Raw genomic sequence first — 18,401 nt, 5'->3', positions numbered from 1 at the left:
TATTTTATTTTGGAAAAGTCAATGTGTTTTGGGGCTCAACACCCCTCCCCCCTTCATCAAGGCTAAAATACCGATCATGCAGGCGCCTGTATCATCTGTAATTTAGCCCTGATGAAGGGAGGTGTTGAGCCCCTGAAACGCATTGGTAATTTAGCCTTGATGAAGGGAGGTGTTGAGCCCCTGAAACGCATTGGTAATTTAACCTTGATGAAGGGAGGTGTTGAGCTCCTGAAACGCATTGGTAATTTAGCCTTGATGAAGGGAGGTGTTGAGCCCCCCCGAAACGCATTGGTAATTTAGCCTTGATGAAGGGAGGTGTTGAGCCCCCGAAATGCATTGGTAATTTAGCCTTGATGAAGGGAGGTGTTGAGCCCCCAAAATGCATTGGTAATTTAGCCCTGATGAAGGGAGGTGTTGAGCCCCTGAAACGCATTGGAGTTCAACACCCCCCCCCCTTCATCAAGGCTAAAATGCCGATCAAGCAGGTGCCTGTATCATCTGTGATTTATCCCTGGTAAAGGGAGGTGTTGAGCCTCCGAAACACATTGGTAATTTAACCCTGATGAAGGGAGGTTTTGAGCTCCCAAAACGCATTGGTAATTTACTCCTGATGAAGAGAGGCGTTGACCCCATGAAACGCATTGGTAATTTAGCCTTGATGAAGGGAGGTGTTGAGCCCCCGAAACGCATTGGTAATTTAGCCCTGATGAAGGGAGGTGTTGAGCCCCTGAAACGCATTGGAGTTCAACACCCCCCCCTTCATCAAGGCTAAAATGCCGATCAAGCAGGTGCCTGTATCATCTGTGATTTATCCCTGGTAAAGGGAGGTGTTGAGCCCCCGAAACGCATTGGTAATTTACTCCTGATGAAGAGAGGCGTTGACCCCATGAAACCCATTGGTAATTTAGCCCTGATGAATGCATATTGGGTGTTCAACACCCCCCCCTTCATCAAGGCTAAAATACAGATCATGCAGCTGCCTGTATCATTTGTAAATTAGCACTGAGGAAGGGAGGTGTTGAGCCCCCGAAACACATTGGTATTTTAGCCCTGATGGAGGTGTTGAGCCCCCGAAACGCATTAGTAAATTTACCCTGATGAAGGTAGGTGTTGAGTCTCTGAAACGCATTGGGGCTCAACACCACCACCCCTTCATCAAGGCTAAAATACTAATCATGCAGGTGCCTGCATCATCTGCCATTTAGCCTGATGAACGGATGTGTTCAGCCCCCAAAATGCATTGGTAACTTACCCCTGATGAAGGGAGGTGTTGAGCCCCCAAAACGCATTGGCTGTTGCAAAATAAAAGATTTGAAAGGACTGTACAGACTATTGTAGTGCTCCCATCTTTTCACCAATCTAGCTGAGGCTCCAGCAGGACAGTTGCAGGTGAGAATCCTCCAGGACCGCATGTTATAACATATCACCATAAGGTCCCTTTATCACAAATCACATTTCTGGCTGATATTCATCTTCTGTAGTAAAGACCCCAACAGCGCGATCCCTGTGGCCTCCGACATCCTCACGAAACCTACGAAAATGTAGCCAGTGTGTTCCCTGGTTCTGGCCCTACCCCCTTTCTGAACTCCCTTCAGCTGTACATTGCAGTAGAAGAGGGAGGTTGCACAACACAGATTATGTGACAGGCTGCTCTTGTCCCGGGAGGGTGTCTATAGTTGTCTTTACAGAATGTGCCTCCTACGCGCCCCCTGGGGCATACATCAGGCACGTCCTATGACTGAACGCGTCCTTTGGATGCAGCTGATCACAGATCGAGGTAAAGGGCCAATCATAGCAGCCCTTTACCATGGGATCAATTGTGTCCAATCACAGCTGATCCCATGTAAACAAATGCCGGTTTATGGCATTTCCTTCCTTCGGCGTTGTCACTGTGTGAGGAAAGGTGAGCCGATAACCGACAATCCTGACAAGACACATTTACGCTGATAATTAGGGCACTGATCAAAGTTGCTGAGTTGGGACCCCTGTAGAGAAGTTTGGGCATCTGTAGGGGGGTAAGAAGGACACCGGGTACAGAGGAGCCCCAAAAAAGTAATGAACACCCAGGTTTTTAGAGGGATCTGCTAGAGGGCTTTTTCTGTCTAGGTTCAGGCTTAGTAAGGATTGAGAAGTCAATAGGTCGGGGCCCTTGTAGAGTAGTTTGGGCCTCTGTAAGGGGTAAGAAGCCTATATGGTACAGATGGGCCTCAAAAAAGTGAGGAACACCTGGATCATTATTGCAGGATGAGGGGGAATTGTCTGTCTGGGGTAAATTTTATCAAGGATTGAGAAGTCGTTGAGTTGGGACCTCTGTAAATTGGGCCTCAGTAGCGGATAGAAGCCCATTTGGTACAGATGGGCCTCCAAGATTGGGAAGCACCCAGATTATTAGTGCAGGTCCAGGGAGATTTGTCTGTTTGGGGTTAGCCGTAGTAAGAATTGAGAATCGGCTGAGTCAGGGGGCCCTGTAGAGTAGTTTGGTCCTCTGTAAGAACTAAGAAGCCTATGTGGTACAGATGGCCCCCAGAAAAGTAAGGGACTCCTGTATTATTAGGGCAAGGCTAGGGAGCCTTGTCTGTCTGGGGTCAGGCTTATCAAGGATTAAGAAGTCGCTGAGCCAGGGCCCCTGAAGAGCAGTTGGGGCCTCTGTAGTAATCAGAAGGTCATGTGGTGCAGATGAACCCCAAAAACTGAGGAACACCCAGATTATTAGTGCAGGGCTGCGAAGATTTGTCTGTTTGGGGGTCAGTTTTAGAAAGGATTGGGAAGTCACTAATTCGGGCCCCAGTAGAGCAGTTTGGGCCTTTGTAGCGGGTACAAAGCCCTTGTGATACAGATGGGCCCCATCAAAGTGAGGAACACCCACATTATATGCAGGGCTAAAGAGATTTTTCTCTCTGGGGGTTAGCCTTAGGAAGGATTGAGAAGTCACTCCTGTAGGGGCTTCTGTGGAGTAGTTTGGGCCTCTGCAGGGAGTAAGAAGCCCACATGGTACAGATGGGCCCCAAAAAGTGAGGAACACTCAGAATATTAGTGCAGGTCTAGAGGTTTGATTGTCTGGGCTAAATCTTAAAAAGTGAGAAGTTCCTTAGTCAGGGCCACTGTAAAGTAGTGTGGGCCTCTGTAGGGCGTAAGAAGCCCATGTGCTACAGATTGTCCCCAAAAACTGAGGAACACCTTATATTATTAGTGTGGGGCTAGGGAGTTTTGGCTTTCTGGGGTCAGTCTTGGTAAGGATTGAGAAGATGCTGAGTTGGGGCCCCGTAAATGTAGTGTGGGCCTCTGTAGGGCATAAGAAGCCCATGTGCTACAGAAGGGCCCCAAAAAGTGAGGAACACCTTATATTATTAGTGTGGGGCTAGGGAGTTTTGGCTTTCTGGGGTCAGTCTTGGTACGGATTGAGAAGATGCTGAGTCGGGGCCCCATAGACTAGTTTTGGCCTCTGTAGGGGGTAAGAAGCCCACTCCACTTGGCCGCAGAGCTGGTTTCCAGTGCCGAAATGGCACCAATCTAATCCCCGAGGCTGTTGCATAACAGGAGATAACAATCTCCATTCACTTTGGAGGCGGTTTGGGTGTTGCATCACCAGGAGCCGTGTATGGGCCTCCAGCGCCGTGCAGCTCCTCCTGCGGCATCCTTTCTTCTCCATCCACCACTAACCCAAACACTGCGTCCTGCAACATCTTCCAGATGTGACATCCAAATTTCTCCGCATCCACTGACGGGAGCCCCCCCAGGGTGGGAAATGAGGATTAACTCTTTCATGGCTGGTCACAGCTAGGACTGTAAACTGAACGGGAACCCGAGACAGGAAACATAATGGATAAACTGGTCCATGTGAAAGAGGATCTATGGACGGTGATGGAGGAAAGTTTCCAGAATTAGAGCCGAATCCATGCAAGACAAAGGTGTCACAGTGTGTGTGTGGGGGGGGGGGATTCTAACTGTCACTCTCCAGCCTCCTTTGGATGTCAGTACATGTTGAACAACAGGAGACACATGCCCCCAGTCCCCGATAATGGTGCGGTCACACGGCGCGGCTCTCCCCCAGTCCCCGATAATGGTGCGGTCACACGGCGCGGCACTCCTCCAGTCCCTGATAATGGTGCCGTCACACGGCGCGGGACTCTCCAAGTTCCCGATAATGGTGTGGTCACACGGCGCAGCACTCCCCCAGTCCCTGATAATGGTGTGGTCACACGGCGCAGCACTCCCCCAGTCCCTGATAATGGTGCAGTCACATGGCGCGGCTCTCCTCCAGTCCCCGATAATGGAGCAGTCACACGGCGCGGCTCTCCCCCAGTCCCCGATAATGGTGCGGTCACACAACGCGGCACTCCTCCAGTCCCTGATAATGGTGCGGTCACACGGTGCGGGACTCTCCAAGTTCCCAATAATGGTGTGGTCACACGGCGCAGCACTCCCCCAGTCCCTGATAATGGTGCAGTCACATGGCGCGGCTCTCCCCCAGTCCCCGATAATGGAGCGGTCACATGGCGCGGATCTCCCCCAGTCCCCGATAATGGTGCGGTCACACGGCGCGGCACTCCTCCAGTCCCTGATAATGGTGACGTCACACGGTGCGGGACTCTCCAAGTTCCCGATAATGGTGTGGTCATACGGCGCAGCACTCCCCCAGTCCCCGATAATGCTGCGGTCACACGGCGCGGCACTCCCCCAGTCCCCGATAATGGTGTGGTCACACGGCGCGGCACTTGCCCCAGTCCCCGATAACAGTGAGGTCACACGGCGCGGCACTTGCCCCAGTCCCCGATAATGCTGCGGTCACACGGCGCGGCACTCCCCCAGTCCCCGATAATGGTGTGGTCACACGGCGCGGCACTTGCCCCAGTCCCCGATAACAGTGAGGTCACACGGCGCGGCACTTGCCCCAGTCCCCGATAATGCTGCGGTCACACGGCGCGGCACTCCCCCAGTCCCCGATAATGGTGTGGTCACATGGCGCGGCACTTGCCCCAGTCCCCGATAACAGTGAGGTCACACGGCGCTGCACTTGCCCCAGTCCCCGATAATGGTGCGGTCACACGGCGCGGCACTCCCCCAGTCCCCGATAATGGTGTGGTCACACGGCGCGGCACTTGCCCCAGTCCCCGATAACGGTGTGGTCACACGGCGCGGCACTCCCCCAGTCCCCGATAATGGTGTGGTCACACGGCGCGGCACTTGCCCCAGTCCCCGATAACAGTGAGGTCACACGGCGCGGCACTTGCCCCAGTCCCCGATAATGGTGAGGTCACACGGCGCGGCACTCCCCCAGTCCCCGATAATGGTGTGGTCACACGGTGCGGCACTTGCCCCATTCCCTGAAAATGGTGAGGTCACATGGCGCGGCACTTGCCCAGTCCCCGATAATGATGGTCAAATCGTACGAATGTTTTTCTGAAAAGAATATGCGCCATGAGCCGTGACCTGGAAGGAACAAAAGTTTCGCCTGATAAATGGGGTGAACTTTATGACTCGGTCGGCCGATTTTCGAAATCATTGATGGCGCCATCGGATTACCGAGCGAACAACGGTTTTGATTTTCGGAGGAAAAAAGTTCGGAATTCAAAGCATGTATGGCGTGCATTAGCGGGCAGCTCCTTGGTTAACACACCTGGCTAGCAGAGTCCTGGGTCAAGTCCATGCATGGAGTTTGTATGTTCTCTGTGGATTTACTCTGGAGCCCTTCCACAATATGCACTATAACTTGTATCTGCCAAAGAATTGGTGTGGTGGGGGCATTGGACTATAAGCCCCAGCAGGGGAGGGGACTGACACAAAAGGTATTGTGGGATCACTGAGCCTGGACATGGTGATCTGCTGATCTGCAAACTTCCTGTTCTTTATTCCTATAGAAGAATGCTGACAACTTTCACCTTGTCTGACTCCTAGAGCTGTCCCCATTGTTTTCCTGTCCTTCCAGAAGTCACAATGTGGGGGGGGGGCAGGAAACCATATTATCACATCAGTGTCATGATGAGGAAATGAGATTATTCACAGGCACAATGATTTCCTCTCCCCCAATAAACACAAATCCCACCCTGGGACCCCCCCATACATTGTCCATACCCAGTGAGGGCCAACACTTCACTACAGAACACATAATGCAAGGAGTGTGGCTCCATCTAGTGGAAGAGTGGCAGAATGCAGGCTCACAAAGGGTGTCTTCTAACATTTAGGGGCCCAGAACAATGACACACTGACACTTGGGGGTCCAGAACAATGACACACTGACACTTGGGGGTCCAGAACAATGACACACTGGCACTTGGAGGTCCTACAGCAATGAACCACTGACACTTGGGGGTCCAGAACAATGACACAATGGCACTTGGTGGTTCCAGAACAATGACACAATGGCACTTGGGGGTTACAGAACAATGGCCCACTGACACTTGGGGGTCCAGAACAATGACACACTGACACTTGGGAGTTCCAGAACAATGGCCCACTGGCACTTGGAGGTTCCAGAACAATGGCCCACTGGCACTTGGGGGTCCAGAAAAATGACACAATAGCACTTGGGGGTTCCAGAACAATAATAAAAATAAAATAAAATAATGGCCCACTGGCACTTGGGGGTCCTGAACAATGACACATTGGCACTTGGGGGGTTCCAGAACAATGGCCCACTGGCACTTGGAGGTTCCAGAAAAACGACACACTGGCACTTGGGGGTCCCAGAACAATAACACACTGACACTTGGGGGTTCCAGAACAATGGCCCACTGGCACTTAGGGGTTCCAGAACAATGGCCCACCTCCCAACACAACGTATACTTGAGATCAGTACAGTGTCAGGTTAGGGCAGTAAAGTATCAGATTAGGGTGGTAAAGTGTCAGATTGGGGCAGCATAGTGGCAGGTTAGGAGTGGCTTTGGTGGGGGGCACAACTAAAATCTGGGGAGGCATAGCCCACCCCAGCACCCCCCTAGATCCAGTCATGCTTACTTGACATTTAACAGTTTGCACGGCGCTTTACAACTTGCCATTTCCTCAATTACCTGGTCCAGGTACGACATCTAGAGGACGACCCAGCCGATCTGTCGGGGACCGATCACAGGAGCTTACGCTCTACTTCCTCATGACACAACACTGAAAAGGTCAGAGATGACATCAGCCAGGAAAGCACACCTTGAAGAACAGATCAGCAGAGCGTCCTCTTCTCTCTTTGTACGGGGAGGGCGTGGCTGCCTACCATGAGGACTAGGAAACGGCGAGGTCCAGGTATGCAGCCTGACAGGTAGTCCCATTGCTGGTATGCGGTCAGTCCTGCATGCGAAGATTCAGAGGCCGATGGGCCCCAACGAGAGGAGCTCCTGATTTTTCAGGTACATTGGAGGCGGAGGGAATGGGGGGATCCAGGATTGGGAAAGGTGTCCGATCAAATGAGGACAAGCGATGACGGTGAGTCGGGTTCTCATTAGAACTTGATTGAACTCTTAGTCATTGTAACATTTCTGGGAAATGCATTGTTGCACAATCCCGATTCTTCTGACGTCATTGCGCTACAACATATCAACGTCCTGAGAGAAGACAATCGTAGCAGATATGAGGCTACCACCCAGGTGGAGAGACCTGATCCCGGCGTAGGGTGAGCCGAGACTCCTGGTGGGGTCAGGTAAGCCCGGCTTTTAAAGGGTAAACCTAGTCTGGGGTTAAAGTGTACGTACGGCCGATCAGATTTTAGTTTTGGATGGAGGAGAGAAGAATTAGAAGCCTTTTATTGCTGGTTGTGCCCCAGAAGCCAAACCTGCCCATAAATTCTCAGAATCAGCCTTGACAATTTCCCCTTAGAAACTTCTGAAAGGTAATTTTTTTTGTTCACTTTTTTTTTTTAATTTTCAATATGGATTGTGAATGGGAACACACGACAACCACACAGACAGAGGGGTTCTCACATTTGACTGCAAAAATGGTTTCAGGATGTTGAATGTTCCGTTGGGTTTTAGGGCTTTAGATTTTATGGCTGTTTTATTGGTTAATATTGGGGTGAATGTAAAGTTTGGGTGGAGGGAAAGGTTGAAGGGACCTTCCTTGGGGGGGTTGGGATGGTAATAGGCCGTTGTTGATCATCATTTTCCTTTTTCCTCCTCTGTAGGACTTTTCAAACTTGGTTCCCAATTTTCTCAGCATGATGTTCCCCGTTGGCCTCCCCTGTGTCCTGTTGTCTATCCTGGCTGCTCATGGCCAATCATCCATCACCGGGAAATACAAGCCCACCCCCCCACCTTTATTTATGGATCGTCCCTTCATGGTGGCCTGGGCAGCTCCCACCCATAGTTGCTCAATACGTTTCAATGTGTCCTTTGACCTGCGACTCTTCGATCTGAGTGCCTCGCCCAGTGAAGATTTGGTAGACCAGAACCCCACCATCTTCTACAAGGAGCGACTGGGGCTCTACCCTTACTATGACCAGCTTAACGTATCCATCAATGGAGGTGTGCCCCAGAACGCCAGCCTCCAAGACCACCTACTCAAGATGGTGGATGGACTCAACACATACCTACCATTCACCAATAAAGACGGATTGGCGATCATCGACTGGGAGGACTGGCTTCCAACTTGGCTACGGAACTGGAATGCGAAGGATATATACAGGCAAGCCTCGCGGAAGCTGGTGGCCTCTCGTCATCCCAACTGGGCGGCCGATGATGTGAACGACGAAGCTAAGGCTGAATTTGAAAGCTCAGCCCGTGAGTTAATGGTGGAAACACTCCGGCAGGCCAATAAGTATCGACCCCGCCAGCTCTGGGGGTATTACCTGTTCCCGGATTGCTACAACCACGACTACCTGAAGAACTGGGACGATTATACTGGAAAGTGCCCCGAGGTGGAGATGTCACGAAATGACCTGCTATGGTGGCTGTGGGAGGAGAGTGACGCCCTTTATCCATCCGTCTACCTGGAACCCCCGCTCCAGTCTTCCATGAATGGGCGCAAATTTGTGTATCACCGGGTGAAAGAGGCCATGAGGATCGCTCTTCAACACACGGGCTACCTGCTCCCCGTCTACGTGTACACAAGACCCACCTACAAGGCAATCCTCGACCTTCTCTCCCAGGTGAGATGAACAGCACGATAGGAAAAAAAATATAAATATCTCAAGTTATTATAAAAAGACATGTATGACAATTAATGACAGGTCCCCTTTAAGGGTACGTCAACCCCGACAATGAACTTGTCTTAGTTGTTCCCGCTTGGTCTGTTCAGCAGCTGATCGAAAAATGCAAAAAAACACACCTGTTGATCCTGCCAGAAATCTTGTGGGCTGATAAATTGCTGCGCTCTCTGCCTGTGCTGACTGCTATCAGTTACATTGTTACCAGTTCTCTCTATGGACTACAGAATACATGGAGATGAGGAGAGAGCAGAGGAGAGGGGTGGACTGACCATTCAAACACTCGGTCACTGCCCGAAGGCCCGGGGTCAGTAGGGGGCCCCATGAGATGTCCCTGGTACCTTTCACTGGCTTTTTCATAGGCTTTTTTGGGTGTGGGCGAGGACACAGGGGCCCCATGATCCCCTATTGCCCGGGGGCCCCATGGGTTGTCAGTCCGCCCCTGGGAGAGGGCAAGCTTTTCTGTAGTCCTGTCCCAGGAGACTACGGGACCTTCTTTATATGTACAGTATGATACAGTGATCTCTAAACTGGGGCCTGGGGGGGCAGAAGCAGCCTTTTGCTTGTCCTTAACCGACCCTCTCACTGATACAAGACACTATATCTCCAATTGACAGCAACGATTTGGGCATTATTCCTCCCAAAACCAATGATGGGGCACAATTCCTCTCAGTGACACCAATAATGGGGCACTATTCATTCCATTGACACCAATGATGGGGCACAATTCCTCTCAGTGACACCAATGATAGGGCACTGTTCCTCCCAAAACCAATGATGGGGCACAGTTCCTCTCAGTGACACCAATGATGGGGCACATATCCTCTCCCTGACACCAATAATGGGGCACTATTCAATCCATTGACACCAATGATGAGGCACTATTCCTCCCACTGACACCAATGATGGGGCACTATTTCTCCATGAGATGCCCCTGGTACCTTTCATAGGCTTTTTTGGGTGTGGTTTGAGGGTGGGCAAGGACACAGGGGCCCCATGATCCGCTATTGCCCGGGGGCCCCATGAGTTGTCAGTCCACCCCTGTGGGGCACTGTTCCTCCCACTGACACCAATGATGGGACATTGTTCCTCTCACTGACACCAATGATGGGGCACTATTCTTCCTACTGATACCAATGATGGGGCACTATTCATCACACTGACACCAATGATGGGGCACTGACACCATTGATGGGGCACTGTTCATTTCACTGACACCAATGATGAGGCACTATTCCACCCACTTGCATCAATGATGGGGCACTATTCCTCCCACTGACACCAATGATGGGGCACTGACACCATTGATGGGGCACTGTTCATTTCACTGACACCAATGATGGGACATTATTCCTCCCACTGACACCAATGATGGGGCACTATTCCTCCTACTGACACCAATGATGGGGCACTATTCTTCCCACTGACACCAATGATGGGGCACTATTTCTCCCACTGACACCAATGATGGGGCACTATTCCTCCTACTGATACCAATGATGGGACACTATTCCTCCCACTGACACCAATGATGGGGCACTGACACCATTGATGGGGCACTGTTCATTTCACTGACACCAATGATGGGACATTATTCCTCCCACTGACACCAATGATGGGGCACTATTCCTCCCCAACACCAATGATGGGGCACTATTCCTCCCACTGACACCAATGATGGGGCACTATTCCTCCCACTGATACCAATGATGGGGCACTATTCCTCCCACTGACACCAATGATGGGGCACTATTCCTCCCACTGACACCAATGATGGGGCACTATTCCCCCCACTGACACCAATGATGGGACACTATTCCTCCCACTGATACCAATGATGGGGCACTATTCCTTCCACTGATACCAATGATGGGGCACTATTCCTCCCACTGATACCAATGATGGGGCACTATTCCTCCCACTGACACCAATGATGGGGCACTATTCCTTCCACTGATACCAATGATGGGGCACTATTCCTCCCACTGACACCAATGATGGGGCACTATTCCTCCCACTGACACCAATGATGGGGCACTATTCCTCCCACTGACACCAATGATGGGGCACTATTCCTCCCACTGACACCAATGATGGGGCACTATTCCTCCCACTGACACCAATGATGGGGCACTATTCCTCCCACTGACACCAATGATGGGGCACTATTCCTCCTACTGACACCAATGATGGGGCACTATTCCTCCCACTGACACCAATGATGGGGCACTATTCCTCCCACTGACACCAATGATGGGGCACTATTCCTCCCACTGACACCAATGATGGGGCACTATTCCTCCCACTGATACCAATGATGGGGCACTATTCCTCCTACTGACACCAATGATGGGGCACTATTCCTCCCACTGATACCAATGATGGGGCACTATTCCTTCTACTGACACCAATGATGGGGCACTATTCCTCCTACTGACAACAATGATGGGGCACTATTCCTCCCCAACACCAATGATGGGGCACTATTCCTCCCACTGACACCAATGATGGGGCACTATTCCTCCCACTGACACCAATGATGGGGCACTATTCCCCCCACTGATACCAATGATGGGGCACTATTCCTTCCACTGACACCAATGATGGGGCACTATTCCTCCCACTGATACCAATGATGGGGCACTATTCCTCCTACTGACACCAATGATGGGGCACTATTCCTCCCCCACTGACACCAATGATGGGGCACTATTCCTCCCACTGACACCAATGATGGGGCACTATTCCTCCCACTGATACCAATGATGGAGCACTATTCCTCCCACTGATACCAATGATGGGGCACTATTCCTCCCACTGACACCAATGATGGGGCACTATTCCTCCTACTGACACCAATGATGGGGCACTATTCCTCCCACTGACACCAATGATGGGGCGCTACTCCTCCCACTGACACCAATGATGGGGCACTATTCCTCCCACTGACACCAATGATGGGGCACTATTCCTCCCACTGATACCAATGATGGGGCACTATTCCTCCCACTGACACCAATGATGGGGCACTATTCCTCCCTCTGACACCAATGATGGGGCACTATTCCTCCCACTGACACCAATGATGGGGCACTATTCCTCCCACTGATACCAATGATGGGGCACTATTCCCCCCACTGATACCAATGATGGGGCACTATTCCTCCCACTGACACCAATGATGGGGCGCTACTCCTCCCACTGACACCAATGATGGGGCACTATTCCTCCCACTGACACCAATGATGGGGCACTATTCCCCCCACTGATACCAATGATGGGGCACTATTCCCCCCACTGACACCAATGATGGGGAACTATTCCTCCCACTGACACCAATGATGGGGCACTTTCCTCCCATTCATACCAACGTCCAACCCCCCTAAAGTCCATAAACTGGCCCTTTGTTTGTAATGTTTGGAGACCCCTGGTATAGTGGATGGGAGCTGACATCATAGGACAGGAAGTGTGTTATTGGCAGGATCATCAGGTGAAAATAAAGAAAACAAATCCTGAAAACAAGGGAAATGAATGCAGCCTCCACATCTGCAGCTTGTCTCTATGGATCTACGCAGGTCTGCAAAAACAGAAGCACACTGTTCTATAGCAGCTGCGGGGGACATCACTGACATCCGTCAAAGTGGCTTTTGCTGCTGTCAGTCACTCCTGTGTGGATTGAGAAGGGGGTGGGGCTTACCGGTGCTGTGTGTGTCTATGGGCGCACACAACCCGGCTCGGGAGTGCGCACATACGGGTGCCCTCATAGCACATGGCTGGCTAAGGAGTCACCAGGAAGGAATAGGAGCGGACAGCCCTGGTGGGGGACCACCAAAGAGGAGGTAAGGGGGCTGCTATGTGCAATATCAGATAACCTATTTTTATTTTATTTATATTTTATTTTTAGAACTTTCCTGAAATTTTGGCAAAACAGTTCAGCAAAATTTGAAAATAAAGTGTTTTTGGCAGTTTTTTTAAGGGTACAATAAGCTTTCAAAGGTTTTGGGGGTTACAGAAACTCCTACTCTGGACCCGTTCTTGTGTTAAATCTGACCCATCAGTATCATCATTACAAGGAAAGGAGAACCCTTCATAATGGGCACAGCAGGTGTAAGACCCAGGAACTCAGCACAGGGATGGTGGGAACCCTTCATAATGGGCACAGCCTGTGTACAGACCTGGGAACTCAGCACAGGGATGGTGGGAACCCTTCATAATGGGCACAGCCTGTGTACAGACGCAGGAACTCAGCACAGGGATGGTGGGAACCCCTCATAATGGGTACAGCGGGTGTACAGACCCAGGAACTCAGCACAGGGATGGTGGGAACCCTTCATAATGGGCACAGCCTGTGTACAGATGCAGGAACTCAGCACAGGGATGGTGGGAACCCCTCATAATGGGCACAGCCTGTGTACAGACCCAGGAACTCAGCACAGGGATGGTGGGAACCCCTCATAATGGGTACAGCGGGTATACAGACCAGGGAACTCAGCACAGGGATGGTGGGAAGCCCTCATAATGGGCACAGCGGGTATACAGACCCGGGAACTCAGCACAGGGATGGTGGGAAGCCCTCATAATGGGCACAGCGGGTGTACAGACCCGGGAACTCAGCACAGGGATGGTGGGAACCCCTCATAATACACATGGTGGAGGGGAGCCCTGGGAACTTAGTGCAGGGATGGTGGGAACCCTTCATAATGGGTACAGCGGGTATACAGAACCAGGATTATACCTAAGAGTTGTGTCATTCTGTGCTGCTCTGGATCCCGAGCTCCTCATGTTTATGACGACAGTCTCGGCTGCTTCTATAATCCTTTTGGTTTTAAATTTGTGTATTTTAATGATTACTGTTGTATTTCGGCCCTTCAGATGGATCTCATCTCCACCATCGGAGAGAGCGCAGCGCAGGGGGTGGCTGGGATGATATTTTGGGGCGATTCTGACTACGCCTCGGACAAGGTGAGTGTTTCTGATAATACCATGACCGCAGGGGCGGACTGACAACTCATGGGGCCCCCGGGCAATAGGAGATCATGGGGCCCCTGTGTCCTTGCCCACACTCAAAAAAGCCTATGAAAAAGGTACCAGGGGCATCTCATGGGGCCCCCTACTGACCCCGGGCCCTCGGGCAGTGCCCAGGTTTCCAAATGGTCAGTCCACCCCTGCATGACCCGTATAGTGTGTTCTGATACAGAGCTCCGCCTTCTCTCTCAGTCCATGGCGTTCCGTCTCCCCTGCGCTGATTTCTGTATCAATCATCAAAATAAAAACAAAATTATTATTATTATTATTATAGAGTATTTATAAAGCGCCAATAGTTGGCTCAGCGCTGTACGTTACAGAGGGGGACAGAACATGTGACAGAACAATACCAATACAATGCAAAACATGAGGGGATCGAGGGCCCTGATCCTTGGAGCTTACAATCTAAAGGTTTCCATATGTGGGGAGTGCCAGGTATGAACCCGACCTCTGAGCCGGACTCCAAACTGACCACTTCTTGATACAACTCCACCTGCTGCTAATATGTACACCCCCATTACATCTGCTACCCAAGACCCACTATCCTCATTACCCCCCCAGCTAACCTCTGCCACTACTAAAATCCCTAACCATCTAACTCCCTTAACCCCCCTCCACTCTCAACCACCCAACTCTCACAACTCCTCCTCCACCCCTAATCACCTAATGTCTATAGCCCCCCTCCACACCTAACCAATCAGCTCCTTTAACCCCTCCTCCACCCCTAACCACCCAACTCCTATAACCCCTCCTCCACACCTAACCAATCAACTCCTATAACCCCTCCTCCACACCTAACCACCCAACTCCTATAACCCCTCCTCCACACCTAACCAATCAACTCCTATAACCCCTCCTCCACACCTAACCACCCAACTCCTATAACCCCTCCTCCACCCCTAACCACTCAACTCCTATAACCCCTCCTCCACACCTAACCAATCAGCTCCTTTAACCCCTCCTCCACACCTAACCAATCAACTTCTATAACCCCTCCTCCACACCTAACCACCCAACTCCTATAACCCCTCCTCCACACCTAACCAATCAACTCCTATAACCCCTCCTCCACACCTAACCAATCAACTCCTATAACCCCTCCTCCACACCTAACCACCCAACTCCTATAACCCCTCCTCCACACCTAACCAATCAGCTCCTTTAACCCCTCCTCTACCCCTAATCACCTAACTCCTATATCCCCTCCTCCACACCTAACTACTCAACTCCTGAAAACCCTCCTCCACTCCCAACCACCCAACTTCCACAACTCCATCTCCACCCCTAACTAATCAGCTCCTTTAACCCCTAACTACTCAACTCCTAAAAACCCTCCTCCATTCCCAACCACACAAACCTCCATAACCCCTCCTCCACTCCCAACCACCCAAATGCCACAACCCCTCCTCCACCCCTAATCACCTAACTTCTATAACCCCTCCTCCACACCAAACAAATCAGCTTCTATAACCCCTTCTCTATCCCTAACCACCCTACTTCCAAAAAACCCTCCTCCATTCCCAACCACACAAACATCCATAACCCCTCCTCCACTTTCAACCACCAAACTCCTACAACCCCTACTCCACCCCTAATCACCTAACTCCTATAACCCCTCCTCCACACCTAGCCACCCAACTCCTATAACCCCTCCTCCACACCTAGCCACCCAACTCCTATAACCCCTCCTCCACACCTAGCCACCCAACTACTATAACCCCTCCTCCACACCTAGCCACCACCTATAACCCATCTTCCAACCCCAATCACCAAATTCTGATAACCCCTTCTCACTCCCAACCACCCAACTCCTATAACTCCTTCTCCACTCCCAAACACCTAAGTCTCCTAACCCCTCCTCCACTCTCAGCCATCCAACTCCTATAACGCCTCCTCCACCCCTAATCACCTAATTTCTTTAACCCCCCTCTACACCTAAGCAATCAACTCCTAAAACTCCTTGTCCACGCTTAACCTCTCAGGTGCTATACCCATCCTACACACCTAACCACCAAACTCCTATAGCCCCTCCTACTCCCCTGACCACCAAACTCCTATAGCCCCTCCTACTCCCCTGACCACCAAACTCCTATAACCCCTCCTACTCCCCTGACCACCAAACTCCTATAACCCCCCCCTTCATCCCTAACCACCAAACTCCTATAGCCCCTCCTACTCCCCTAACCACCAAACTCCTATAACCCCTCCTACTCCCCTAACCACCCAACTCCTATAACCCCTCCTACTCCCCTGACCACCAAACTCCTATAACCCCTCCTACTCCCCTGACCACCAAACTCCTGTAACCCCCCCCCCTTCATCCCTAACCACCAAACTCTTATAACCCCTCCTCCACTCCTAACCACCCAACTCCTATAACCCCTCCTCCACTCATAACCAACCAACTCCCCTAACCCCTCCTCCACCCGTAACCACCAAACTACTATAACCCCTCGCCAACACCCAACCCAATTGGGTACATCTAGGTAGGTGATGGGAGTGACCCAGGAGAGGTGCCTTTTTTGCTATCACAACTTCTAATATCTTCATTTGTGTCCAATGTGCAGTAAATGTGCAGATAGACTTTTCACCAAAATGTGACATTTTAGGGTCTCTGAAATCTCTCATTTGGATCCCCTCCCCTCAGGAGACCTGCCAGACGCTTAAGTCGTATGTGGATGAAGTTTTGGGTCCATACATTGTGAATGTCACCACCACGGCCTCTCTCTGCAGTCAGGCGCTCTGTGGTGGGAACGGACGTTGCCTGCGCCTTGAAAATGTCACTGACGCCTACCTGCACCTCAATCCCGCCAACTTCGTCATCGTTCGGTCACTTCCAGGGTTCAATTCCTCCGTTCCTATGTGGGCACACGGCCATCTGTCAGAAGGTGACATCACTAATCTGCGTTCACAGTTTCAGTGTCAATGTTACATAGGCTGGGGTGGAACCTCTTGCAACATTCCACCATCCTCCACCCTGAACCCTGTGGCTGCTGCAGCACCCCCCACAGGCCATGTACTGGTGTGGTTACTCATGGCTTACTTCTGGATTTTTCCTTGAAGACCAGGACAGTTTTTTTATAGCTGCTGCTGGGGACCCCAACTATGGGGGAGCCAATCACTTTCCATGACAGTGTGGACTTTGTTTTTCCTGAACTCTCCATCCTTTAAAAAAAAACGACTCCGTGTTTCCCTACCTGTAGGTCTACACCTCCCACTATACAGTGTTAGGTACGGGGTCAAGCAGGTCACCTTGGAGCCCACCAATCCTAGAACTGTGCAATACAATTCTCTTGCTGAGCCCAGGGATTCGGGAGGGTGCTGTAGCTTCCTTGTTAGTCCTTTCTGCCCTGAATTGGTAACTCAAGGGTTAACAGTGGCAAGATGCTCAGGGAATGTACCACTCTGCCATTCATGGTGCCCCGAGATTTACATTGTGCCCCATTTTGGTTGTGTGTCTCTATGTTGTCCTTATGAGCCCTACAATTTCTCTGAGCTTTGCAAGAAGGATACAGTCAGGTCCATAAATATTGGGACATGGACACAATTCTAACATTTTTGGCTCTATACACCACCACAATGGATTTGAAATGAAACGAACAAGATGTGCTTTAACTGCAGACTGTCAGCTTTAATTTGAAGGTATTTACATCCAAATCAGGTGAACGGTGTAGGAATTACAAGTTTGCATATGTGCCTCCCACTTGTTAAGGGACCAAAAGTAATGGGACAATTGGCTTCTCAGCTGTTCCGTGGCCAGGTGTGTGTTATTCCCTCATTATCCTAATTACAATGAGCAGATAAAAGGTCCAGAGTTAATTTCAAGTGTGCTATTTGCATTTGGAATCTGTTGCTGTCAACTCTCAAGATGAGATCCAAAGAGCTGTCACTATCAGTGAAGTAAGCCATCATTAGGCTGAAAAAACAAAACAAACCCATCAGAGAGATAGCAAAAATATTAGGCGTGGCCAAAACAACTGTTTGGAACATTCTTAAAAAGAAGGAACGCACCGGTGAGCTCAGCAACACCAAAAGACCCGGAAGACCACGGAAAACAACTGTGGTGGATGACCGAAGAATTCTTTCCCTGGTGAAGAAAACACCCTTCACAACAGTTGGCCAGATCAAGAACACTCTCCAGGAGGTAGGTGTATGTGTGTCAAAGTCACCAATCAAGAGAAGACTTCACCAGAGTGAATACAGAGGGTTCACCACAAGATGGAAACCATTGGTGAGCCTCAAACACAGGAAG

The 18,401-nt window shown here is 50.8% G+C and overlaps 1 protein-coding gene across 2 annotated transcripts; it reads left to right on the top strand.

Annotated features, from left to right (window-relative positions):
* The first annotated feature begins 6,885 nt into the window (after positions 1-6,885).
* Positions 6,886-17,740, top strand: LOC149434022 (hyaluronidase-2-like). 2 transcript variants are annotated; one of them, XM_089664205.1, is made up of 4 exons: positions 6,886-7,334; positions 8,105-9,067; positions 13,997-14,086; positions 16,797-17,740. In XM_089664205.1, the coding sequence occupies exons 2-4, from the start codon at positions 8,138-8,140 to the stop codon at positions 17,208-17,210; spliced, it is 1,434 nt and encodes a 477-aa protein (XP_089520331.1). In that variant the 5' UTR covers positions 6,886-7,334; positions 8,105-8,137; the 3' UTR covers positions 17,211-17,740. The 2 variants fall into 2 exon arrangements, with proteins under 2 accessions (XP_089520331.1, XP_089520332.1); XM_089664206.1 differs by lacking the exon at positions 6,886-7,334 and adding an exon at positions 7,389-7,624.
* The last annotated feature ends 661 nt before the right edge of the window (positions 17,741-18,401 follow it).

This window comes from Staurois parvus, unplaced genomic scaffold, assembly GCF_062004578.1.
Source record: "Staurois parvus isolate SC_StPar_1 unplaced genomic scaffold, SC_StPar_1.0 ptg001855l, whole genome shotgun sequence".
Lineage (NCBI taxonomy): Eukaryota > Metazoa > Chordata > Amphibia > Anura > Ranidae > Staurois > Staurois parvus.
This window is presented reverse-complemented; position numbering and strand designations above follow the sequence as displayed.